Source organism: Accipiter gentilis, chromosome 4 (assembly GCF_929443795.1).
Source record: "Accipiter gentilis chromosome 4, bAccGen1.1, whole genome shotgun sequence".
Lineage (NCBI taxonomy): Eukaryota > Metazoa > Chordata > Aves > Accipitriformes > Accipitridae > Astur > Astur gentilis.
In genome coordinates, this window is record NC_064883.1 from 8,352,653 (window position 1) to 8,380,341 (window position 27,689).

The window sequence follows — 27,689 nt, forward strand, 5'->3', positions numbered from 1 at the left end:
ATTTGGGCAATGATCAGGGATCACTTGGTGCTCTCGAAGAAGTTGCTGCCATCCTTTCAGCTGAAAGTTGAAGCATTTTCAAGAATGTCACAGGAGATTTTAAATGATACAGCAGCAAATGGTATTCGATTCTGATACTATCAAAGGAAGAGTGAGCAGTAATTAGGGTGATTGGAGTGATGCCTGAACCTGCTGTGGAATCTGTAGCACTCAAAGCAGAGACCCCCACAGAGAAATATTTTGGACTACACAACACAAAATGCTGTTCATGTCTTCTGTTGTAGCCAATTTTATATGCTTGAAACCAATTTATTATGATTTACTAAGAGCAGGTGACTGGAAGGTTCCGAGCAGAATATTCTGTTATTCCCTCCTTTCTCTGAAGTTCAAACAATGTGCTGTACATTTTACAAAAAAAATCCCAATTTCCTGTCTGTTGAAAAAAATCTCAAAACTAAATTAAGTTTCATTAATGATGCCCTTCCCCTTTAATAAATACATATGGTTATGACTGACTTATACTATAAATCAGGTGTGGTGCTGATGTGGGAAGACTCCCAAATCTTTGTCCTTCTGTCTTAGCAGGCTCTTGGAAAGTGTCATCATTATTGGTTCTAACTCCAAAATTGAAAGCGCCCTAACAAAACACTGATAGAAATTTGCTTTGCTAGTGCATACTGTATGAGACCATTCTCATTACCTAACATCAACTCTCATTCACTTCTTTGAAAGACAGGAGGTCAGCAGGGATGCAGGCTCTGCAGAAGCTTGTTTAGAAAATTTTGTATGCTACTGTCTTTTGCGGATCGGCTTGGAGACCCACAGCGGCAAGAATCTAAAAGATCTTGGGCTAAAACTGGCAGTGTGAAAGACTTACTTTCACAGTGTGAAAGACTTAACTCAGGCTGCAAGCAAGTGGAAGTAGGTGCCAGTGTTTTCTTCCTAGTTGAAACCTGCTGTTTCCCTTCATTTGCTGTTTTCAGCCAGCAGTTTTGTCACTGGAATAAGAATGAGCTCATCCCATAGCTTTGTAAGAGCAAATCGATGCCACTGATACCTTCCATTTCAAAACACACAGGGAAGTTGTTACACTTCTTTCTAATCTAGTTCAATCTTCTTCCATATTCCACAAAAGTTTCCTGAAGAGTTGTCCTTAAATTTCATTAAAACAAAAAAGGTTAGTATTTCAGCCTCATTCACCCATCCAAATTAGACTGTGGATGAAGGACTGTGCCAAACATTGAGGACTCTTGGTATTCCAAGTCAATTAGAGCAGTTAGTACCTAATTAAGTGCTAATTTATGCTCTGTGCAATTTCATAGAGGGTAGAAATTTGGTTCAGGCTAATTGGAAAACAAAATTTTAGCTATTACACGTGAAAACGTATACTACTTTTATGCATAAAAGCCTACTTTGTTTTATATGAGTCGAGTGCACTGTAAAACAAAGCTAAACTCTTATCCTGGTTTGGCTGTCTTCCTCTTACAGTTTCAAAAGTTTCACAAACATTCGTTTTCCTGTATCCTCAGAAATCACAGAATATGCTAAAGACAAGCTGTCTGGCAGCCAATTTTCCATGTTTCTTTCAAAAGGCAAACCTAACTGTTTTCTGCAATAGCAGAGTTGAGAATCTATTGATGCTCACAGTATCTTTATTCCCTGCTTCACATAATAAATAGAAATTTTACCTAGAGCTGAATAAACCAGGAACTGGCGTCAACTATTTGAGCAGGCTTTCAAAGGAGAGACCTTCCTAACTTCCCTGCATGCTGAAGCAAACACAAACATCTTTCTTGTCCATGCAGGAAATGTATCTTAAATCCCAAACAGAAGCAATGTTTTGGAGACTTGACCTCCACAGAGACCTGTCAGTCATCTCTGATGTAGCCCATGGGAACGTTCAAATTGCCACATCTGATTTGCATTCTTGTTGCATACACACAAAACCAAGTCCTTCTCATCTTCACTCTTCACTGCCTCTATGCATTTGCCAGAAAGGACATGGACAATCATGCCATTCTACAAGGTGAGAGAAGAAGAAAGAACAAATTAAAAATAAGGGATTTCCAGTAAAAGCTAGGCCATGTTTCTGAAACTTTTTACATACAATAGACCACCAGTAATGACTAGTTGTTCAAAATTTTTTAAGTATTGCTCTAAACATAATGACTACATTTAGCTTTGAGTCTAGGGCATGGTGAGTATTCATAATTCCTTTCGAAGCTGACAGGAGTCACAGGTGCGGAATTCAATAGATCTCTTTTCCACCACTATTTGTTTCCTATGGGTACAGGTTGTCATCAGCATCAACTACAGTACTACAGGCCACAAAATTTCAAAAGGACCAGTGCTTCCCTTAGGAATCAAAACAAATTACAGTAGGAACTGTACCAGAGGATTGCAGCATCCCTACAACTACAGTAACTGCTATTTTCCCAGACTGTCCTAGAACATGACATTTTTCAGTCTTGTAGAGGAGTTCCTGCTCTGCTGGGTGAAGTCTACTGAATAATACCAAATTCCTCTAATAGGAAGTTTGCTCTTCTCTTACAATGCAGGAGGAATTTTAATGTTTCCCCTACTCCCAAAGGGCTCTCATTTGGCAGGGTTCAGGATTCCCAGACCCTTCCTCTATCCAAAAGAAGTGGGCAAGGATTTTCACAACCACTGATTCTGATTCTATTCCTATAAGGCTAGTAAGACAAACACTTAAGACAATGACATATGAATTTAGGTAGGATTCCTGTATTTTTAAACCAAATTTATTGCACACAGACAGTGTAAATGGGCAAGAGGCATCCTGAATTTCCTGGCTGAAAATGGTACAGGAGTGAAACTTGCCCTTCAAATACCTCATCCCTTCCCCACACACAAATCCTGTCAATCACCCAGTGACCCCACAGTCACCATCAGCTGCCTTCCCCTCATGGCAGAGTCACTACTGACCTCCTGGACATCCCAGTGCTGGTGGCTGTTGTCTGTCTCCTTTGTACAGTTTTGAGGGATAACCTTCCCGTGTCTGACATCAAAGCAAAACAACGGAGCAGAACCAAGCCGGATTTCCTTCATGCTGTTATATTCAAAGTGCTGGAAGAGGGAGGCTTTGTTTGAACGATGGAAGGACATCCCAATTCATTTTTAAATGTTAATTCAAAAAATAATTTCCTGTACATGTTTGTTAAGATGCAACCCAGACATGAGTGACGGAGACCTGACAGCCTTGACCCTGCAAAGCAATCCCCCCACACTAGCTAATTCTGGCGTAACTATTTACCTAAGGAAAGGCTTTGTGGACTGTAATTATGTATGAAGTAAACCCATCCTATAATAAAATTTTCTAGTTTAATAAATATTTGAACAGAAGGGTGTTTCTGACAGTGTCTGCACCCATTGCAGTTAGAAATGTGCCTGCAGCTCACCCTGAGCTCAGTGTGAGCAGCAAAACTTGCTTGGGGCTTGGAGTAAATATCTGCAGTCGGTCTGTGTTGGTTTGGCTTCCCTTAATGCATGAACTTGCTAGTCTAATGCCAACTTGGGAGTCTGCCTACATGAATTTCCCTCCTGCCTTTGACTGCAGTTTAGGCACTGAACTGCAGTTTTAGGCACTAGTGAGGAAACCCATCCCCATTATTCTAGAATCGTTATATATTTTTTACTCCCAGGCTTTCAGTTCTCCAAACACTACCAAATATACTAACAAATAGGCACTTAATGATGTCTGCTGGAGCAGAGTGTGGGTATCTGGACTCAGTGATACATGGAACATTGCCATTTTTCAAATGACACACAGCTGCAGAAGAGTGGTCATCATTGCCTTACCACATGCCTAATTTTGAACACATCAGTATTTACATTAATGTCAAGCCAGCCATTTACATGTTGCAGTGACTGTCTTCTGGATGGTTCCCTAGATCTAATACAGTGCCTATATACTTAAAGTATACAGTACCTGGGTGAGACTGTCACTGCAAGGGGAGAGTTTGATAGAGCCTTCTGCAATGGCTCTTCCAGGTCTGTAATCTGCACAGAAGCCAACACCAGTATTGTAAAGCTGTAAGTAAAGGTTTATACTGAAATAAAGCACAATCAGATACAAAGAAAATATATTTCAGCCAACTTTTTTGTGGTTGTATCCCTTTATGATGTATGGTTTTGCTCATAATTCAGGCAATAATTTTTTCTTTCAGACTAGATCTTGCATATTGATCTTGCAAACTGATCTAATATAAAAGGCAGAGTCTCATCAAAGGTCAGTGTTACCCAGTGAGTTTTATTTAAGTTAGAGACACCCACTTGTGGTTTTAACTGTTATGATAGTTAAAATAAATCTGTCAAAATTTTTATGCTAATGGAAAATTGCACTTCAACTGGACACTGTAGTTAGAAAAAAAAGCCAGAATATTCCAGAAGAAAAAAAAGTGACAATTCCTGTGATCCACCCTTCTCAAGCAAAATTTGATAATAAGGAAGAGACAACATAGTAAAAGGACACAGTAAAATCTGGCTACATATAGCAGAGTGTGACTTAATTAGTGGACCTTGTTGCCTTGTTGGGGCAAAATTCCTTCCAGTAAGGCTGCCTGAAATAAATTCACATTTTAATGAATGATAATTATCAACTTACATGTTTAAAAAAAAACCATTGAGAATATTGCCTCCTCTACACAGTCAGCCAAGGAACTGCTATTGCTACCACCTCTGCCCTTGGGAGAAGTGCAAGACTGAATAAATGCTTTTTTCTCTTCATGCACATGGGTCAGCACAGAGATATCTCTGCTGCTGTTGCGGCTGCTATCTGTATGAGGCAACACAATTCCTTCACTAATGGCACCTAAAGAACGTAAGGTTAGGATCCACTGAGCTGTGACACCGAACTGAGTCAGACAATCTGGGTTCAGCTCCTGGCTGGCTTTCATTGTTTATGTGAGAATTTGGACCAGCTGTTTGTCTCCTCTGTCCTTTTCTTCCTCCTCCCATCCTTGCATTGTCTGTTTGGACAGTAAGTGTTTCAAAGCAGGAACAGCCTCTTACTCCATGTTCACTGAGTACTTAGTACATGGAAACGATACTGGGGTCTTTGAACAATGCAAAAACACTAATCAATCTTTATAGTGTGTTTTCTCTTACCTTGCCAGAGAATCTTGGTGTGTCTTCAGGTTGGGAGAGTTCAGGGTACACATTTGACACAAACCATTGGAAATTTCTACAGCCCAGTCTCTTCTGTAGCTGAAGACGCTCACCGCAGTCTGGCTTCTCTGCCTTTATGGAGAAAGCATAGGGACAACAAGGTTACTAGTGTATTTGTGTGAGAGGTGTTAGAAGTGAAAATGACTACACAGGAATTATTTCTACCACCTCCCCTATCCTGCATGTTATAGATATTGATATATATCTCTCATGAGAATGCAAAGGAGGAGGACCAGCGATAGCCTTCCTCCAACTTTGTGCTAAAACAGCATTTAGTCTGGCATTGTGATGGAAGTAGCATACACTGTGAAAATAATATTTCTTCTAAAAATTATTATACTGCAAGATAAGTCAGACTTTGTCATCTTTTTATTTAAAAAAGTCAGGGCCAAATTTCATACTTGTTGCACTGCAATCAGTGGGATTGCATTAAATTGTCATTCAGTAAAGAATTTGCCCTGCTGATTAAAATTCAATTTCTTGGCTTTTAACAGCCAAAATTACCCAGTTATTATCAGTCCTCCATGATCAGAGGATGTAAGTGATGACAGAATTTAGCCCAAAATATAGTCTATCGCATTATTATCTGATAGTTACTAAATCAAGTAAGTGAATGTGTTTTGCGGCTATAAAGGCATAAAACCTTTCCTATGATTTATGTGTTTTCTTGAATTATATACACACAATATCAACTCCTACCTGTCCTGGTAGCAACTCTGTTCTGAAAAAAGACAAGTGCCTTCAATCCTTGGTGCAGCCACAGGCATCTGCACTGCAAAGGACTGACAGTCTGAATATTTGAGGGTATTTAGCACTCAAGATGTCTAATAGGGTTCTGAAAAACTCTAAGCAGGTAACTGTCTAATCCTTCAGTTTCAGAACAACACAAAACACTTTTCTAAATCTCTCAGTGCCCAAATACTAAAAATATCTCACCACCCTTAAGACTCTCTCTCCTCTTTCTCTTGCCAGCAGTAGATCTCCCCCTTCACATTTCTACTTTTTAAAAATGCAGTTTTGGATTCCAGGAAACTGGTCTGGATTCCTACGTCAGAAATTAAAATTGGTACATAGCCTGTAAATAATTTTTCCTCAGACCAGCTATTTCTCTGCATCCATAAGAAAGAAAAAGACTTTGCAACATGCCTGAAAAACACTGATAAATGAAGGGCCTTGGACATCAAGGGAGAGGTATCAGTTTCTGAAGGCAGGGATCAATCATGTCATGTGGCACTGTTTGCCAGCCACTGTAAGCCGCACAGGCAAAGCTCAACAGTTGCAGTATGTTAAAGAGAACCTCATAGTTTAGTATCAGTCTCAGATTCAATACGCATAACAACAAAGTTCAGCAATTCAGCACCACACAAACCTGTCCCCATAAGGTTTTCTTGGAAAAGGGAAATAGAGAAGTAAAATGCCTCCCCTAAAAAGAGATTTTTCTCATGAGACTCTGCTTTGGCTGAAGAAGGCAATGGCAGTAAATCTCATTCTGTCATACTAGTTACAATCTGCATTTGAAGCCGAATAAATGGTGTAAATAATGTAAAGAAAGTCACTATCCCTGTAAACCAATCTGAAAGGAAACTGTGCTTGTAAATTAAATAAAAAGGCTGCACAAGAAAAGGAGAAAAAGAGACAGTGGCTGAAACAGTAGAAAGCTGGGAAGAGCCTTACTCATCTGCATGAGCGCCCACACCACGGGCATCCTGTGCAGGATGAGATTCAGACCATAAGACAGGAAGACTTCTAAAGCAACCTAAACGGGGGTCACTAGTTTTTTTCTGCAGTGGGCAATGTCGGCGTTCAAGGCTCACGGAGATTTTGGAAGTGGCCAATAGGTGGCTCCGCTCACCCTCTCAGTGCAATAAATCCCCGCAGGGCCAATCTGCAGCTGAGCGGCAATAATGTCATGGCTTGCTGGTGTCTTTTGAGTAACATCCCGCTGCACTGACATACTGAAAATATTGGCTGTGAAAGAAAGGAGCAGAGGAAAGGGCCTTTTATGTCATGGTATGCTGAGCACAGAGATCGTAAAATTGATCATTTGAAGGAGCATCATACTTAGGAGTACTAAAAGTATTCTTGCAAGACTAAACTCTCAGGAAAAAGGTCAGGCTGCTTAAAGCTAGCAAACTCTATCATTGATGGCTGTAGTTTTTAGTACAGAAAATTGCTTCTGAGTTGACAAGAAAGGCCTTCAGGAAATTATTAAATGATTTAAAGACCTAATTGCCCATCGTAAAGGACTTGGCCTAGCATCCTCCTTGCAATTACATGGCTGTAACCCTTGTGAGCCAATTGATGAACTTCTGGCCAGTGGCATTCAAACCTACAACACAGACAAGGAGGAAGAAGCTTTTTAAATAAGTGAAAATAAAATGAAAAAAAGGAATGTGATAGCCTCAGACTCTAAGATTAGCATAGTAGGCTGACTGGAGAGGCAAATCCACTGGTGGAGTGTAAGGAAGTCAGACTAGGTGAGAGGAGAGAAGCCACGCCAACACACAGCCCTTTTCCTCTCTCCACTATAATGCAGCTCCTGTTAGATCTGGCTTTCTTAGATGACAGCCAGCACTGCAATGACGGAGGCATGCAGAACTGAAATGCAAGAGCAAATCTGAATGGGAAACTTTGCACAGCATCTACCCATGCTCTGCCTAACTATTTTCAGTTAATCTTTTTCTCATGCTTTTAAAAGCATGGCATTGTTAAATGAACAGGAAGATGAATGACACATTTTCATTGAAAACTGCTCACAAGTTTGTCCACTGCCTTGTAGGAGAGGATATTGTTACAAGAAAAGGTACTGGAGCCAGAGAATTCCCAAGAACTGCAGCAACATTAACAACTTAACATTATTAACAACTTAACAACATTAACAACATTAACCACAGCTGCATGACTCCCAATAAACAAATATCCAGTGGTTTGTAATACATGGGATATACAGTCCCTTGATCGATCCTCATCTGCAATGATTATACAGTGGCTTAAAAACAAGTGTGGCCATTCTGTAGCTGTTAGATGGTGTGTAGCCTGCAGATGGTTCAAGTGTGGCTGCATGCCAGGGCTACGCCACACACCTGGCTGCAAGCCTTTCTATAGCATACAGGCTGCTGAGAATCCAAATCCCTGGAGGTTGGACTGCTGCCTGCATGACGTTTCTAATGAAAAAGTAACTTGTAAATAAAGACTATGTTGAAATCTGACTTTCTCAGTTACAGACAGTTGCTTCTGGATGTCTGTCAGTTCAGGAAAAAAATCACCTTTTTTGTCCCTAGACCATTCAGATATCTTCCCTTCCAGTAGGAGAGACACCACAGTTTGCCTCGAGCCCATGAATATTACTGAATATCCTCATGAATCACATGAGGAAAACCTTCAGTAATGAACAATAACTCCTCTAGGAGGGCCCTTTGAGCACACAGTGCTACTAGCTTTCACTTCAGATGCACTGCAACCCTCCATGTACTATAGGTGGAAAAGTAAATCACAGCTCGTTGGGCAAGCTGAAGAAGGAGTCATCTGGAGAAGAAGTCATACTCTAAGAGATCTGATAACTTCAGCAAATAACTCCTAGGCACAAGGCTCTCTCTTTCCTTCCTGATCTGACAGCTCTTCACTGGATGGTTTCATAAAAAGACTGTCCCCAGCACCATGTATGTTGTATGTTTGACTGCACACAGACACCTCCACCCTTATTCCACCCCCCTCACCTACCTCAACACACACTCCTTCCCTCAGAAAAAAAACACTACAGATGTTTTTACCTTGCTGATTAAGAAAGCCACTGTGTCATGCTTGTAGAAGTTCTCTTTAAAAGAGCCCAGCCAGGTCTCTGCTATTCGGATTTTGTTCCTCATGATGGCCTCTTCATAGGAGAAATCATGCGGAAAGTGATTTCGATAGACATGCCCCACTCGAGAGCATGGAATAATTTCTACAGAGCCGCCACAGAGCCAGGTCTGAAACACAGGTGAAGGCACAAAAGGAGATTACCTTATTTAGATTACCTTTATCTAAAAAGGAGAAGCTCTCTTACTATAGACTTTGCCTCAGAAAATCCTAATCTGCACATTCCTGGAAACAGGAAGAACATTATTATGTGCTTCTTCATACACTGTTCCCCATAGATACAGAGACACAGAGAAGATACTGGGCAAGACAGACCTTTGATTTGACCCAGTATGGCTTTTTATATGCTTTTATAATTTCCTGTGCACAAAGACTGCAGTGTAGTAAAGAAGCCTAGGGGCACACCTTCTTTTGTCTGGGATGTTAAACACTCTATACCATTTGTGTCTGCAATTTTCATTGCTTTTTAATGTAAGTTACTCTTTGTATTCAGCAAAAATCAATGCAATCAATTTAATGTAAACAATTTAGTATTAAAACTACAGGTTGGCAAAGAAATAAAGCTACTCTCCCTTTGGTGCATGTTACATGCCAAAAAAGAAGAGGCAGCTTTCAGAAGGTGCCAAAACCAGTGACTCTGTCCTCCAGCAGATAGTGATAGCCAGTGAAACTTCCTTCTCTTGACATAATGCTCCTAACTCACAGCAGCTGCATATTCTTGTATAGTCCTGACAGATCATGGAGTGTGAGGATAGATTTCTGCAAGGAAAGTGATATTCTTCATACCCTGAGACATTCTGCACTTAACTGCTTTTATAAATTGCTTCTTCTCTTTTCATTCAGGTTCCTTAAAAGCCCAATAGTTGCCAGAGCTTGATGTTTAATTAAGGTTCTTACCCTTATAGATAGCTCCAGATTTTCTGCTCCCCACATGGTCATGTCAGAATCATAAGCTCCAGTGTTTTGGAAGTAATGTCGATCCATGGCCACCACTGCACCAGCTACCACAGGACTCCTGTGTAGAAAACAGTTTGCGAGTGAACGCCTTCAGTTTTGGATAGGGAATTATGTGAAGGGTGAAAATCCTGCCATTTCCATAGAGATAGTATTGCAAAATGATTGAATACTGCTCCACATAAGCTTGAATGAATTGGTTATCTAACCAAAAGAAAGGACAACTGAATTCTAGGATTTGCTTGGGGAATGGAGCCAAGAGCTGAATTATTAAATAATGCTCAGAACAGTAGGAAATGTTACATACATGTACACCCAAATGAACAGACAAACAGATAATGATTTAGACATCTCTTTTAACTCTGCATGATCCATCTTCTTCTTTCCCTACAAACCTCCACACCTTGTCTGGTCAGGTTGTATACTAGTTGTCTCAACATGTGGAAAATACTTGTCATGTTGAAAGTATGACTGCAATCTAGTTAGAATAATTACTAAAGGCTGAACAAACTCAGTGTAAACCAAAACCCTATCCCTTCAAAAAATGTGAACTGAGCATATGCAAGTAACCATGACTCTCTTCTGTTAGCTGGAAGGTGACCCAAATTGTACAATTTTGCTGCTGAACTGAGCAGAGGCATATTGGCTGATGGACTGTTACCTGATAGGGCTGATGGGAGACTGTCGTACCTTCTCTTCACGCTCTGGCACAGGTTCCCAATGAAAATCTAGTTTCCAATCAAAAACACCTCGATGCAGGCCCACAGAGTGATAGTACTGAAAAGTCTTCCAGTCTATGACATCTATGACAGGGGAGACGACACTGTTTCTGGAAAAGACAATATAATTTATTTTCAAAGTCAAAGCACAAATTAAGTTCATTACTCTGTTAGTAAACAGTGGTTCTCCTTTTTGACACTGTCAAGAACAAGCACTCCTCTAGATGTTAAGTGCCCTTATTTTCCCTGCTGATAGAAGCTCAGGTACTCAGTGCATGGGAATACTGAGCCTGCAGTGAGGAATCTAAAAATCAATAATTTATTGATAACTTGTACCTTGCATTGTCATTTAAAGCTATTCAGGATTTTGCTATGAGTTAACCATCAGAATTCTTATAAAGTTACTTCACACAGAGGCCCCAACCTCTGATGTTATAGGCACTGCATGGATGCAAAGTTTATAGCAAAAGGTTATTTTGGCCTCACGCACTTTACCATCCTTTGATTTTCCTGTAGATGTTTGTCCTGGTTTTGGCTGGGATAGAGTTAATTGTCTTCCTAGTAGCTGGTATAGTGTTATGTCTTGGATTCAGTATGAGAAGAATGTTGAGAACACACTGATGTTTTCAGTTGTTGCTGAGTACTCTTTAGACTAAGTCAAGGATTTTTCAGCTTCTCATGCCCAGACAGCAAGAAGGCTGGAGGGGCACAAGAAGCTGCGAGGGGACACAGCCAGGACAGCTGACCCAAACTGGCCAAGGGGGTATTCCATACCACGTGACATCATGCCCAGTATATAAACTGGGCGGAGTTGGCCTGGGGGGGATTACTGCTCAGGAACTAACTGGGCATCAGTCGGCAGATGGTGAGCAATTGCATTGTGCATCACTTGTTTTGTATATCCCACTACTTTTATTATTATTGTAATTTTATTATTATTATCATTATTATTAGTTTCTTCCTTTCTGTTCTATTAAACTGTTCTTATCTCAACCCATGAGTTCTACCTTTATTTTTTTCCAGTTCCAGGAAGAGAGTAAGAGGCTGCGTGGTGCTTAGTTGCTGGCTGGGGTTAAACCGCGACAATGTTCCACACACTCCATAAGTTTGTTACTTCAGGCCAATGAAGAGTGCACTTACCGTTATTTTGCTCTGCTGGTTGTTTTGCAAAAGCATTTATCACTGACTTCATAAGCAAGTTTCTGTTTGTATTTTATCACAAGCTTAAAATGCTCTTGCAAATGCACTGTCAGAGTGTGGAACCTACTTTTAAGAGCCAGAACAGAGCCATTGCACCATAAGCAGCAATCTTCCAATTAATTTCTAACTTGAGTTAAATTTGGATTACTCTGAGAAGAGGTATTAGACATTTCCCCATGGCAAACGTCACAGTATTTCACAGTGTGTTTGTACATCATCTTGGAATTAACTAGCAGTTCAGAAGAGCCATCAGTGCTCCTTGTTTCCAGGTCAATGATATATCACATTTCAAAATTTTCAGAGTATAAATGCAATGCTATTAGGGACTGCAGGAAAAAAAGTGTTGAAGAACAACGCTATCCATTTCTTCTCTGTTATGCAAAAGGGATAACCTCTGGTCTCAGTGTAAGGGCTTGCCTATAGACAGAAGGTCCTCCGGAGAAAAGTCAGTAACATTTACTAAGGATTAAAGTAAACTGCGAAAAATTACTCTTGTTCTAGAGTAAGAGTATCCATATAGGAAATTATTCTGGAGTAGCTCTTTCCCTAGAAAATAACTTCCTGTTAAAACTGAGGGAGAGAAATGAAATGGTCAATTAGGGGGCAAAAAGTAGACTTTTATCTCCTCTTTTAAAGGTCTAAACGTTGGTCAGAGATCACCCTCGAGAGAAAGACGCTTAAAATATAATACTATCAATGAAGAAAGGTCATTCAGGAGTCTCCAACGCAGTGAGCCCTTTGTGCTTTTCCATGGCAGAGACCAGAACCAACTGAGGAAGACGGTAGCTCTGGGTGATGTCAACGTAATCTTGATGTATCTTCTCTGCGTTTACAATCACTAGAGTAATGTTTTTCCAGTATTGGGGTGGGGGGAAACTCCAGATTTTGTTTTATCACAGTTATCATTTCCTGTAGAGAATTTTAGAAGCCCATGGAGAAACAGAGACTACTGATCGTCAGTGAATTTTATGAAGATGAACTATGCAGAGGATACTGCTAAAATGACTCAGTTATTCCTCTGTTTCCTAACAAGAGCAGACTGTCCTATGATGAGCTAAAGGCAGAAAGATTTAAAATAGAGAAGTGATTACATTTCTCCATTCAGGTGTAAAACCAGCCTTTTTAATATGTAGTAATAGGTACTCTTAGAAACAAGCATTGGGTTTATAAATAGATGAGGAAGTTTTATGGTCATCTGCAACATTTGTAGGCATATACATTAAGGCAGTGATTTGCTGTCACACTCCCACAGGACTCAAGAAGAAATGGAAAGAAACTATACTAAAAATAATAAAGCTGATATTCTCCCCTGATTCTCTTGATGATACCCTTGTGATACAGTTTTGTATCCAGCACAGGAGCAACCACCTCAAACTCAAGCCAGCAGGAGACTTTCTACTGAAAGCTGTATTTAACCTTTACTCACAAACAGCATGAAAAGGAAACTAACTGCTTCTAGAAGTTACTAAAATGTAGTGACCTGATGGACTCACACAAGCAGGTGTTTTTTCTTTGATATGCTGAGAAAAATCCATCTAACAAGTTAAATGGATTTTTTATAAGACTAAACTTCAGAAAATGAAAAGTCACTGTAATTGTAACTTTTACAGCTTGCTGCATTCTCCAGCGTACCAGTATCTCTGACAACTCGTTAGGAGTGTAGTTGGAGTTGTATACTTCCCACCTCAGTTTGTTGCTACTTGCTGAAATGCATGCTATCTATTGCTATTTGTTTATCCTTTCTCATCCAGACAGGACTGAGGAACTAATGACCCCAGGGTAATTCAGAGTCAAGAGGGAAATATCAGGAAGGTGTATTTGAGTGGAAGCCAGAGGAGGCAATGTAGACTAAACCATTCAAAAAATCTTGACCATGAAGATTAGACCACACGTGCATATCCAAGATAGTTCAGATGGAGACAATGCAGATACTCGGTAATGCTCAGATATATTCTGGATCAGATGATCCAGACATTTCAGACTATCCTACATTTTCATATCATTTCAGCTATTTAAAATCTGTCCTTTTGGATCCACCTTAAATTTGTTGTCATTATAAAACTTGAAATCCTTCTAGCATCAGTGCAATTGCTCATAACAGTAAGTAAGCACCACAGTAGTAGTTCTTGTTGAAATAATCCTTTATTTTTAATGTATGCTTTTGCTTTGCTTGTCATTGGGCATTGATTCTTCAATGCCATTCAAGAAAAATACCTGCATTGATGTAATGGATTCTGATGGTTTGGAAACCAAGCAATTATCCAAACTATCAGCAAATTATGACATGGAAAATTACAGTGTTTAAGACAGCTGAAAATAACTCACTGGATAGGTCACATTCTACCCTGTCTAAATTCAACAATAAAACAGAAAGAAATAAAATCTAATCTCCTTTCCCACAAAATCGTACAGTAAAAACTAATAACTGTGCTTCAGAACTATTAGTCTAGTAGCTCTTTCAGAATGCCAAAATTAACAGTTTTCAAGTGTACATTTGTAAGTGTAATGCTAGATCTTCATCTAGTATAAACTGGTGTAGCTCTGCTGAAACCAATAGAAACATACACTCTTAAAACATTAAATATTGGGAGTGTCTTCTGATCTCAAATACAGGAATCCAATAACTTTATCTTGTGTGAAAACTGGTCAATGCCCAATTTTAATCTTAATCGAGCAGTGCTTTACCTATCTTTTTGTATTAATGCTTTTTTTTACAAAAGATCAATTTTCTGCATATTCGGTCATGGTTTGATGTTTGTGTGATTCTAAATGCAAATTTGCAGCAGAAGGTAACTGAAAGTTGGAAGGCGTTCTTAGCTATTCTTTTTAACTGGGTAACTGGCAGACAGTCAGCAGTTTCTCGGCACTTTGAAATGAAACACACACTGGCAAACTACTGCTAATTTTACTCTGTGGAATCCAAGGAAAGGAAAAACCAAGAAATTCAAATACAACTAGCAGTAAGGCTTTGAACCATTTGACTAATTTGTGAATACTTCAAATGCTTGGAACACACATGAACTACAAAAGGTCACAATTCCATGAAAAAGAGCAACCCAAACAAGAACAATTTCCTGGTTTGGGATTTCTCAGCCAAATACAACTGCAAATTAAATGTCTTCCCATGACCCTTTACAGTGACCATGGACATTATGTTCTTTTCTATTTTTAGAATAAGTAACATGAGGAGAGGCCGATTTAATTAACACATCTGTTTTGAAGTTTTAGATACACTGTTTTTTGAAAGTGCTTTTCATTGATTTATACTTTCTTTTGCTGGGAAGGGAACAGATTTTAATCTGTTTAAATCTCCCTTTAAATAAGAAGGAATTAAAAAAAAAAACAAGCATGAAAATTATATATTTTCCTCAACCAGTTTCAGAGTGGATCATTCCCTGCAAAAATTAGACAGCTAGGAAATCCAGGCAGTCCAAGTTCTCTGGCTCTGCACAGAGTCAAAACTTCAGTGAGTAACTGAGAACCCAAGCTGATTCCACAGCATGCTGCATTTTCACTGAAAGCACCTTGCTGGCTGGCTGAAGTCTTCAGGGAAACAGTAATGCAAAACATTTGAAATCAGATAGGGTTAATAAAAAGATAAAATGCAGTGATCAGGAATGGTAAAGCTATGGTATAAAGGATTACTTACCTTACAGACCAACTCCAGACTAGCTTAGGGCATATGAACAGTCTGCTTGAATTGATAGACTATTCATTTGCTAAGCACTAAACATATACTTCAAATCTCTGCTAGGTAGAGTGCTAAGGGAATGTTTTATTTAAAAGAATAATCTTTTGAACCTGTCTTTTTTGTTAAAATATTCCAATTGTTTGTGGTGTACCAAAATCTGTAGGAGAAACCAATACCTTTTTACACTGGACAGTTAGGGCACTGTGCCATGAATCATGCCTAAATCTTCATTGCTCCTACTTTTGGCAGTAATGTTTGCTTTTGGCTTTAGATTCTCATCTTCAGTTTCTTTACCTCAACTTCTTTAAAATAGGTCACCTACTGATCCTGATCAACCATGAAAGATTGTAAAGAGATAGCATTTCTTCACATAACATACCATGTAAATGCAGAACATTAATTTACTGAATTTGAAATGAGTGTTATTGACAAATGGAGTACATAAAAGGATCAGGCAAAAAGCAAAGTCCCAGGAAGCAGGCTGTTATATGTGAAGTATATGGAAGGTTTTCAAAACAAGAAGAGTAGCACAGAAATACGTGTTCAGGTGCTCGGGTTGTGTGGGCTCTGGATGGATAACATCATGCTTCCCTGAGCCTGTGATAAGGTAGAAAATAGATGGCTTATGATTTTGGTAGCTTGAAAAGCTGGGGTATGGGCCACTGAGAAGTGGAGAATCAGATGAAAAGAGATGAGGAAGCTGGTCAACTTTAGTGTAAACATTTCCCTTCTCTCTAGTATATTACCATAAATCTAGAACCACAAAGAAATTTTCTGGACAGCAGAACTCTTGTTTCTATTCCTGTATCTACAAGCAGAGGCTCCTATTCAGGATTGAATGAGAGCAAACAGCAAATGAGATACCTTTCCACTGCTATGTCCATTTCTTATTCTCTTTAACAGCATTTTCATTAAAGATTAGTGACATAGAATCACGGACCTAAGTACAGGCACGTTGAATTTTAGAAACTAGATAGGCTTCTTGTAATAATATCACAGGCTTCTGTTTCCTAATGTAATATTTGAGCTCTGGTATGGGAGTGCACCAGCAACAGAGGGAAACAGCCCTAGCAATGAGGAGCAGGGGAAAGGTCCTAAGGGCAAGTTACCCCTTTGCAAGCCACTCATCTGCCACAGTTATAGTGCCCATGCCTTTTTTAGAGGTGGAATTCCTTGTCAAGGAGATAATCAAGGCTCATTCTGCTTTCATGCAGTATTCTCAGGAACCACACTTTGGATCTTTTTTTAAAAAATCATCCTGCTTCAGCATGATGGTCGCTGCTTTTAGGTTAAAGGAACAACATTTTCAAGCTTTATGGCACAGTTCATTATATGCCCCCTCTGCCTTTCTCTGCCTTTGGACCAAATACAAAATAGCAGCTGTCTCCTGCAGTCTTCTGGAAATGGCAAACCCTTCAAAAGATGCCTGTAATAATGGCACAGCTGCATTACTGTGCACCATGCTACTCACCTGGAATTAGCCTGGAACACAAACAGTTGTCAAATGAAATGATCAGTGGGGCATCTCATCTAGTTTTCTAATGTTGTCCAGGTGCCTATGGTATTTATCCTTGAATAATCAAAATGTCAAGTGATGCTTTACAAAACACTGAACCATTCTCTAGGCGATACACTAAGCTGATGCACAGCTTCCCAGTCAATTTGTTAGGTATGGTTCACAGAACTAGTCCCAGTCAAGGTGCCCATAAATGCATGTGTAATGATTTTAGAAAGACTTAATACTTTTGGGAAAAATAATTTTGACTGGATTAGTGAATAAAACCATGATGTAGGGAGATGAAATGTCATCACCCAGAGCAAGTCAAATATCTGTCAAATACTTCCATACCTGTAAAATTCAGATTTTTCTCATGTTTGTCCTGTCCATCATTACTACAGGCTACTAAAAATTGGGGGTGTCTCCCTCTTTGTGAGTATGTTCAAATCACAGTAAGGCCTCAGTTTGGGCAAGGATCTCTGGACATTGCTCTAAGACAGGTCACAATAATAGTGGTAGATCTGATCCGGAGCCTAGAAAATTAGGCTTAATCACAATTTTCAAAGTTAAAATCTCCCTCAAGCTCCATTAAGCTCCTGCAAAGTTTTGAGCTTTGGAAAAGCTGCATTTTATCTTGCCAGCAAGCAACTCAGTACAGGTGATTAAGTGTTTTCCCATCTTGTCTCTCCAGCAAAAGTGCATGAGCTGCAGCTTGATTGGTACATTAAGAAGAGGAAAGATGGATATTTCACCAGTCACTGTAAGCTTCTTTTCACTGTTCGTTCCTCATTGAGGTAGTCTCAGGGAGTGCACATGATTCAATTTAACAGCTCCTCAGCTGCTAAATGAAGCCAAGTTGACTATGCTAATGCTTTACATTTCCATAGTGATCTCGATGCAAGCATTACAAGCAATTTAGGAAAAATCATGAATGAACTTCCTTATCAGGTCAGTGTTATTATCATCATTCTTCAGCTAGGGAAAGAGGAACAGTGAGGGAAAGTGATTGCCAGATGCCTTAGAGCATTTCTTCCTGTGCACTGGAGAATGGCACAGGTTCTCCACACTAGCAGTGACAAAGCTTGCAGAGTCAGACATAGTGACTGGTACAGCATACAGAAAGGGGTGGCTTAGCCCATACTATTATCCAAACACTCTTCCACCTTTGGTCCATTGATCCAATTAGCCATTTGCTTACTCAGTGTTAAATTCTGCCCTCCTGGAAGAACAAATGAGCATATGGGCCCTACAGAGGAAGAGAATCCCTTTCTCACCCCCTGGTGACAGTGCTACAGAAATCTCAGAGTGATGGTAGGCTTGGTGGCTTTGCATTCCCTCAGCAGGAATAATTTTTGACGGTGAATCACTACACTTGTGGTGGGATCCTAACTTTTCTCTTGCCATTGTAATTCTCCCTTCACTATAGCTCTCCTCTGAGACTTTCTGTAACTTTTTTTAGTTTCAGCAAATACAGCCTTGAATAAGGACCGGCCAATTGATACAGATAGGAGTTTTGCATGAACATTAACAATAGACTATAGCTCAAGGCAGAAGAATCATGAAGGATATTCATAATAAACCATCTAAGAAGTCAGCAGACAAAAAATAATCTGCTTTTCAAGGAGGACCTTTTAGAAAAGAATATTCCTGACATCCTAGGGCAGCATTACTCTTGCTTTCAGTATTCTTAATGTTTTCATCTGAATGATGTCATAATTTCTAAAAACTCACATTAATTCTCTTATAAGCAAACATAATCAGCCATAAAAGCAGCTTGTTCCAGTGCCTGGGAACAGCCTTTGAAGGTCTTTAGTGTGACTATTTAATGGTCTGGTAAGAGTTTTAAAGGTTTTTTTTTCTTGTACCCCCTCTAGCAATTATTCATTTTTTCCCAAGTGGCTTATGGGTAATGATAGACAAGTTAATGTACAAATTTTTCTGTCAGAAAAGTCCCTTTAATAAAGGATTTACTGTTATGTAATTTTTGAAACATTTGCAGGGATTTAATCTCTTTGAAGGACTTGGGGACTGCATAGGTGAGCTCAGCGGTACAGGTGACATTGGTATGTAGCCAAACTGGCTCAGGAGGACAAAGCATTTTATCCTTAGCTTCAGCACTGAGACAGCTAAAAAGTAAAAATAGAGTCTTGCAGTAGTTTCTCTGGTGGATGTTTGCCAATTTACAAACAGCTTGAGACCGCAACCTTTTTAATTCACACCACCAGGAAGCCTTCTTACAGCTCTAACTGGATACAAACTCTGACAGTTCAGTGATACTGGATGTGAAGGGAGGTTTATCAGCTGTGTGACCTATCCTGCTTCCCACGTATCAGACTGATGCATGTGGTGATAAGGTAGAAAATAAAAGCAATGTGACCAGAAGGAAGAAGGTAATCAAGAGAGGATAAAAAAATACCAGATCTTTCCAAGTACATCTCTTTCAGCAGGAATTAGCATATGTAGGGACCTCAGAGGTCACAGGGATATTTACCGATTGCTGGACAGCCTGGCTAGGAGGGGTTCCAGCCATCCCTTCTGACACTCGCAGTGTGAATCCATGAAGACGAGCACATCCCCGGTTGCCCGTGCAGCTCCTAGCATCCGACCTCGGATGACTCCAAGCCTCTTGTTGCTCCGGATGAGTTTCACACCATCCAGCTTAGAGATGTATTCACTCAGAGCTGACTTCAGAGGCCCTGTCAGAAACAGAATGGTCACTGAAATGTTTTAGCTTTGATTGAAGCTGTTACAGAAAAGGAACAGGTAGTAGGAGATGCTACTTCTTGCTGGTAAAATGTTTTGGGGGCATTTGTTTCACCTAGCCAAGTAGGCCATGTTCCAAATATTCCCACAGCAGCATAATGTCAAAGAGAAGCAGAGACTAATGGAAACTGAGATTCACTAGGCGTGAAGCTATTCCTGTGGGAAATTTAATAGCCTCCTCTCCTGTTTTCAGCAAAAGGTGGATGCTCTCATCATCTCATAAAAGGTGCAGATCAGAGTGAGATACTACAGGTGTTTGGCTTTCCCAAGCACTTTGGATTACTTTAGCAATGTGGAGTTTTCCACTCTATGCTTCAGCCAAAGTCCAAGTCTGGAAATTATTACAGCAGATCTGGTGCAGTGGGAGGGCTAAGATTTGCATACTGTGATCTTATTTTAAAGCAAGAAATTTCAGAGTGATTGGAAATGATGGGGAAAAAAGAAACATATTTCAAAGTTGAAAGGCTAAACTGAATTCTAGGGATGGAAGAGTGAAACCTGGCAGCCAGCTCCAGGAGGAGGACAGTTTCTTCCCTGAAGCTTTGGAAAAAAAGAGCTCATGTACAGAGAAATTGGGGCTACCTTGCTGGCTGAGATCATCGACTAGGATGATATCCTTAAGGGAGGCCTTTGGGGCTGTGTCCATAATGCTGTGCACAGTTCTCAGCAGAGTAGACCAGGCTTCGTCATGGAAACAGATGATGACACTAGCAGTAGGCAGACTGGAGTCATATTCTTGCTGTAGGCACCTGCATGGGATCAAATGAGGGAGACACTGGAAACACTGGTACAAGTGGCTACTTTTTTCTCAGAGCGAAGTTGTAACCTTCAGGGATGGAAAGCAGTTTAAGGTCTCAGCTCACTTCTAAGGAAGAAATGGAAGTATTAAGGTGTCCAAGGCTGGAATACAAAGTGAATATATGGGAATGACACTATAAAAATTAAAATATAAAAACAGTAAAGTTTTGCTATGTTCTAAGATACTTTTTTCTGCTCGGGCTTCCTCAAAACACAGACCCCAAACAGAAATGGTCCAGAAGGTAAAGAAAAACTGAAAAGACAATTAAACAAAGCAGAGAGGGGTATAAAGCAGGCCAGTCAGCCTCCACCAATTTCCACACTTTCTCAAGTAACAGAGAAAAGTGAAATGCAGTACCTTTAAGACTAACAAGTAAAATAACTCATCTGCACAACAGATCAGTATACCTGTGGACTGCCTGACCAAGATCCTAATGAATGGAGCCTGTACAGGAAAGAAATGCATCCTTACATGGCCAATGAAAACAAATAAAGATACATTTAGGAAAGTAAATCTATTTTCCCTATAAAGTTTGTACAGGTTGCTTTTTCCAATGAAAACGAATCACTGATGAATGAGGCTCCCAACTGGGTAGATTCTCTCTGTGCCATTTTCTGTTACCTGCTTTACAACTCCAGGTACTGACACAATCTACTGCAAGACACCTGGCTGCATGAGTCACTGTATGGTGTGCCCATGGCTCCTCAGTTTTCCATGGGGCCAAAATTTCACCCATGACACTGAAACAACTTCCATCAAAATTACAGTGAATTAGATGTTGCTTTGGCAACTCAAGCATTTAAGAATGAAAACTACTTCCTATTCATCCTCACAGAAACTGTGTATGAAAACTATAAACCCTCCCTCATCAAACAACGGCTGTTTCATAAATGTAAATAAAGGATCTACAAATCGCATTCATGACAAAAAGTGTTTTCTGATGTACCAGTCTTGGTTCAGAGACACAGGACACACTATACTGTCATGAGGATGCAGGTTTTCCAGAAAAGGCCTTCAAATGCCCGTTGTAGAGGTGCAAAGACTGTGCCTATATATCTGCTTTGCCTACATTAGAAAACACATTTTAAAATCTTTCCATTAACTGAGTAGCAGTCGTTCAGTTTCCTAATTCATTCAATCTCCAGCAGCAAGAACTTCTTCAAGGAATTACAGAATTGGCTGAATGTGGCCCGTTGTTATTTCAGCATTTTTGTATTGTCAAGCAAATCATCATACAGATTTTACAGTGGTTGTTAAACATTTAGCTACTCAGCAGAAGCTCATGTAAAGGATATCATTTTAATATTGCTATGTTTATTACCATTTTACTTAGTGCTTCTATTCATGGACTGAGGCCCTAGGATGCTAGACACTATTCAGACACAAAAGCTGCTTATCATTTAAGAGAATCCATAGTCTGAATGATTTAATAACAAATACAAATAAATGAATACTATAGATACACTTCTGGGAATATAAATTTAAAATTAGCACAATTATAATAATTTATTATAGTTTATAACATTTCACATTAATATATTTTTGTATGGAGAGGCAAATTTTCCTGATGATTTTTACATTGTAATGCATCTATGTTGTCCTTGGTTTGCTAATTTTCTGTAATCAACAATGTTGTTATTTCACAGTTTCATATGGGATAATTTCCATTTTCAGCAGGATGGAGACAAGGATACTGTCACGACTTGGCAGTGTTTGTATTTGCAGGCACAAGAATCTAGAGGTAATTAAGAAAAGTGAAGATCTGATGGAGCCCTTTTACTATAAGGCAGCTTCCAATCAGGAACATTCAGTACAGCTATAAGCACCTATATTTGGTGCCATAATACTACAATGCCTTGTTGCTAGTACTGTGGTTATAGCAAAAAAATAAGGTTGTTGTGGAATCTTAATTGGAAAAGAATTGAAAATAACTGTACTTGAATACATAACCTAGGTGGCGAGTGTTTAGTTGCCATGGAGATTGGCAAAGACTTGCAATACAGATATCTAATCTTCTGGAAAATGCAAAAGGGTACTGGTATACCGAAATACCTTCCCTGTAATTTGGAGCAGTTTCATAGACTGTCCATCATAAATTGGCATTTCAAAAAGTCAGGGCTGTGACTGATATAAGACATAGTGATTTAACCCAATTTGTGAAAAATAAGGGATTGTCACATGCAGCAATGAACAGGAGAGCAATTCTGACATGGCAAAGACACTGCTGACAGGGACTCCCACTCACCTTCAGGAAAATGTCTCACTGAGATTCAGGTCCCAAGAGCACTCAGGTGGAAGCTATACTTTTTTAATGAAACTTAAAACCTTTTAAGATACATTGTGAGTTCCTCTTTGCCTGGATACTTTTGACACTCAAGCCCAAGAGAGGAAAACGGATCTCTTTTTGGGCAGAACCCCCATCACAAAAGTCACAATGGCAGGCTTGATTTAGGTCCACTGTCCCAGGAGGGTGTAAGCAGCACCTGGACCAACTGATAGCAGCAGAAAGCACTCTGAGGGATGAAGGTACCTCAGAGGATTAGCCTTGATGCAGAACAACTTTCTAGTACAACTGGACAAGTTATTAGGCTTTTTCACCCAGAAACCCTGGCTGTGTCAAAACTGGTATTCAAAGTAAATGGGGCAAAACTAGCTACCCGATTCATCTGTTGGGGTATGTTTTACTGTGGGATCAGTAGGAGCGCTGGAAGAGACCGTTTTATGCACCTACTTTCTGAAAAGTAGCACAAAACATTCAACTGGAAAGTCATGCAAAGAGATGTGGGTTATGTTAGAAGCTGGGGTCAGGTGAGAGAGGTCCAAAGTATTGCTTTCCAGGTGAGGAAGTTGGATCCCAGGCTGTCAAGGCAGAGCCCAGCCCGCAGGCTCTGGTTTATTTCCAGCAGAGCTCTGTACTGTTCACATAAGAAAAAAACTGTAGTTATGCTGCTCATTGCTCCAACGCAAAGCACAACAGACCTCTTTATGTGATTTTCTGAGGAATGGCAGCTAAGTATGTCTTATGGCATTTACCTTGTATCTTACACTCCGGTTTAAGAGTAAACATGAAGTATGCAAGTGTGAAGTTTGGCCGGCCTTATTTTACAGTATCTGGAAGTGCTTCACAATTAGTAGGCATAGCTTCTGGTGTGAAGTATTTGCTGTCTAATTTCAAGTGAAATGAGAGAGACCGAGTCCATGGAGCTAACCCACTGAAATGCCTCTAACTGGTTGGGTTCTCTCCAACTAAATAGTAACAGACATTATTAGGAGCAGCATGATTCAAACAGAATAGAGTAATAGACAATCTGATTCATTACTGGTTTACTCTCATTTTACACTGCTATAAAACTGGACTGACACAGTTGCGAGGTGGGTCCCCAGAGGAAATTACACCTTAAAAATATCACTGTGGTTTGTGTGTTGGGCCATAAAGGACAGGACTGGCTTAGAGGTAGACCTCTGCTGCAGGTTTATGATCTGGATTTAGATCTGAACAACTGCGAAGCCTCAGATGTTCAGATCTGTGGTTTCAATCTGGGCTATATAAACTGTGGTGTTGATAGCTCTTTAGGCAGTAACTAGTCAGACAGGAAAACCCATCCAAGAGCTCTAAGACCTTGGCTTAAATCTTACCAAGATTAGTATTAACTAAACCTGTCTCTTGTTGGATGGCCCTTCAGCTGCCAAAGTAAAACTGTTTTTTGGCTCACATCACAGGCAGTAAACCACGGTCATCATTCCTCCTTTGAACATTACATAGTTCAAAGAGTTGCCAGTGAAGCATGGTGAAAAATAACTGAATTAATATCAGCATTTCATTATTCAATGGAATTACCCAAATTAACACTGAACCTAGTCAGCAAATGTAGAAAACAGTTTCACTTCTCTTTCCTTAAGATTGTCCCTTTAAATTATAGCCACCAGCTGTCTTTAAACATGTGGAAATGACCACTAGAAAAAAATACCAGATATATTCTCTGTCTTTCTTAAACTGTTTTCTGGCACATCTTTCCACTGTGTCCTGGGGGAAAGCTACAATAGCTTTCGTTACAGGAGGCAAGGAAAAAAGATACCCACCCACATCCCCTTCCCTCAGATAGATACACCTCAGCCCCTTTTTAACAAGCGTGATGACCTGCCCCTCCTGGGCTGTCCGGGTAACTGGCTCTCAAGTCTCCGGGCTTCAAACTCAACACAAGGCTTGTTCGATGGGGCCTTACAGCCTGGCTGCTGCTAGCTGCGGTGGTGTTGGCAGGTCTGGTCAGAGACGCCGATCTCCACCTTTCCTCCTCCCAGGAGCTTCCTTTCAGTGTTTGTCGGGTCACCTATACTAAGCAAGCCGAAAGCCCCCATTCCTGACTCCTTCATCACCCCGTAAGCCCAGCGACCGCACAGGCCTGGCAGAGGCCCACCATGAAGAGATCGCTGGGGCCTTCCTTAAAGCGAGTCGTGGCAGCGGGCAGCGGAGGGGCGGCCGCTCGCTCCCCCCTGCCCCAATCCCTCCCCGCAGCTGCTCGTCCCCTTACCGCAGAGCGGGCCGGCGGCAGGCGCAGCCGGCGGGCCGGGGCCGGGGCCGGGGCCGGGGCCTGGCCGAGCGGGGCAGCCGCCTTTCCCGCTCGACGACCCCGCAGGCCCTCGGCAACCCGTTCGCCGTGCGGATTCCCTTCCCAGCCCCAGCAGACGGACAGACAGACAACTCCGGGGGGGGTGGGGGGAGAAGCGGCGGGCACCGGGGCGCACCGAGCCACCCCCCTGCCGCCGCCCGGCACCTGCTGCGGCGGAGGGCGCCGCGGCCGCCGGCAGGGGCCGCTGCCGCCTGCCTGCCCACCCGCCCGCCCGCCCTCAGGGCGCCCCGTTGCCGTGGTGACGGGCCGGGCCGGGCCGGGGCGCCGCGTCCCGGCCGCCCTGTCGCCGCGGTGAGGGTGTGGGGGAGGCGCAGGTAACGGCACACAGAGGCCGTCAGCTGGGTGGCGGCGCGCTCGTTCGTGTTCCCCTTTCTGAGCCGGTGCCCCCAGGAAGCCGTAGCTGCCTCCCTCCCTCCCTACTTTTGCCGCCTGTCGGCTCCGGAGGGGCTGAAACGCCCGCCGGTGTTTCGTGCAGCCTCTGCTTGGCTCCGGCGGCACCTGCCGCGGGCTCGGGGTTGCGCGGGGGCTGTGGCCCAGGGCCGGGGCTGTGGCCCAGGGCGGGGGCGGCCGTGGGGCTGGGCAGCCGCGGGGTGCCTGCGGGAGCCGGCTGGGGCGGCTCGGGCTGCCGCCGGCTGCGGGGCCGGGGCCGCAGGAGGGAGGCCGGGAGCGTACCCGGCTCTGAGGAACGGGGGTGTGTTCCTCGCACAGCGCGGAGAAAGACGTTATCCCGAGCCGGAGGGGAGAGTCTGACAGGAAAGACGCGGGGTTTGGAGGAGGAGAGGTTCACGGGGGGGTGGGGGGTGGGGGGGTGGTGGTGGTGGTGGTGACGGGGAAAGAGGCAAGTTTTCTCCCAGAAATGAAATAGGCTGTTTTACTTACAACGGGTGTCGTACCTCAGGCAGCTCCCTGCGCAGAGAGATCCGCTCGCTGAGCCCTTCGTTAAAGCCATGGGTCTCCAGGCCGAGCGGCCGCTCTCCCGCAGCAGCCCCTGCCCCAGCCTGCAGAGGAAGGGACAGGAGCTGGGAGTCCGGGTCCCCCTCTGCCTTCCCCTCTGGCCGCCTGCCCTGCTGCTTCACCACGCGATAGCCCTTCCTGGCCTTGCTGTGGTTCCTTTTGCCGGTGGGCGACACGATGGCCACGATCAACTCATCCTCCCGCAGGGAGAGGAAAGGTGAGAGCCCATCCAAAGGGTAATACTGCTGGCTCTCCTCCTGGGTCTCCAGCATCTCTTGGGTCTCCGCGAAGTCCATCTGATACCCTTCCCGGAGGTTGAACTCCACGGGCTGGAAAGTCCCTTCCTTGCTCTGGTTGCTGGGTGGTGGATTCAGCGTTGTAACCATCAGTAGCAAAAAGCCCAGCATCAGCAGCAACAAGAGAAACTGCAGCTTACGTGATCCATATCTGCACTTCTTCCTCAAGAACATACTGTTGGTGACAAAACGATACAGATGGTCATGTTAAATATCACTTGGATCTTTCTCAGACTCCAGTCCTCGGGTTGCAGCAAAGCCCTGGTTTTCACTATCTGCCAAGAGGATTTTTTTCCTCCCCTAGCATTTCACTGATGCCGTTTCATGCTTTCCTCTCTATTTACAGACAAAATAGAACATTCCTACTAATATTGCACTTACTGTAGTAAAACGTAGCATGGATCCAGTGAGATAAAGTAGATCCTTTATTATACAGAGTCCCAGCTTAGTTCGGAAAGCGCATGTTTAGCTGATGAAAAGAGTAACTCAAGTTTTGATTTTTTTTTCCTTTTAAAATTCTAAGTAAAAATCAATTCCATTTCTTATAGTTTCCCTCCAGTGTAAATCCTGCTTCTTCAAAGTTTCCAGTTGCTGCCTGGATTGAAGCGCCTTATCTCTGAAAGCAGATCTGACAGCTCTCCCCCGTTCAGAGGCTTCAAGTTAACTGTGATCAACAGATGAGAACTAGTCGGTCCCTGACTTTGTTTCACATATAACTACGGCACTCAGTCAGGAAGCACTTTGCCAGACATAATACAGAGCAATGTGTGCGTCTTTCTCTTGGTCCTAATGCCCTCACTGTTCTTGTCCTATCAAATCAAAACTTTGCAAAAGCTGTAGGAGGTGAAATATAAGAAGCAAAACATTGTATTAGAAAAGAAATCAAGGCACACCACGAATCACTCTACTTCTGAATAGCCGTATTAAGTGAAGAATGCTCAGAGCAAGAAGCAAGAATTTTATAAACTGAGTAAAAGACGGAGTGCACATGATTTATTTAAGGTTAGAGTTATTCATATGGTACTGTGCTAGCTGGAGTATATGAGTATATTTCCTATTCAATAAATATTTACAGCTGTAGGGATTTTAACACTGACACAAGGATGCCAAATTATCACCTGGCAGACTGAAGTTTTCTTCTCATC

The 27,689-nt window shown here is 41.7% G+C and overlaps 1 protein-coding gene across 2 annotated transcripts; it reads right to left on the minus strand.

Moving 5' to 3' along the window:
- Positions 1 to 27,689, minus strand: GALNT15 (polypeptide N-acetylgalactosaminyltransferase 15). 2 transcript variants are annotated; one of them, XM_049797953.1, is made up of 11 exons: positions 27,663 to 27,689; positions 26,174 to 26,719; positions 20,450 to 20,616; positions 19,596 to 19,800; positions 10,658 to 10,825; positions 9,940 to 10,057; positions 8,958 to 9,152; positions 5,128 to 5,259; positions 3,950 to 4,051; positions 2,947 to 3,087; positions 1 to 2,019 (listed from the first exon to the last, which is right to left on the minus strand). In XM_049797953.1, exons 1-11 carry the CDS (start codon positions 27,686 to 27,688, stop codon positions 1,873 to 1,875), a joined length of 1,947 nt encoding a protein of 648 aa, XP_049653910.1. In that variant the 5' UTR covers position 27,689; the 3' UTR covers positions 1 to 1,872. The 2 variants fall into 2 exon arrangements, with proteins under 2 accessions (XP_049653910.1, XP_049653912.1); XM_049797955.1 differs by lacking the exon at positions 27,663 to 27,689 and adding an exon at positions 26,926 to 27,217.

What these genes read in the sequence shown, in the direction of transcription:
- GALNT15 (XM_049797953.1), bottom strand. Translation starts at nt 27,688, where the DNA reads ATGAGAAGAAAACTTCAGTCTGCCAG. An exon ending in CACCAAGATTCTCTGGCAAG is followed by an intron (nt 4,052 to 5,127) that starts GTAAGAGAAAAC and finishes CTTTACTTACAG; the next exon opens with CTTTACAATACTGGTGTTGG. An exon ending in AGCACTGGGATGTCCAGGAG is followed by an intron (nt 2,020 to 2,946) that starts GTCAGTAGTGAC and finishes CTCACCTTGTAG; the next exon opens with AATGGCATGATTGTCCATGT.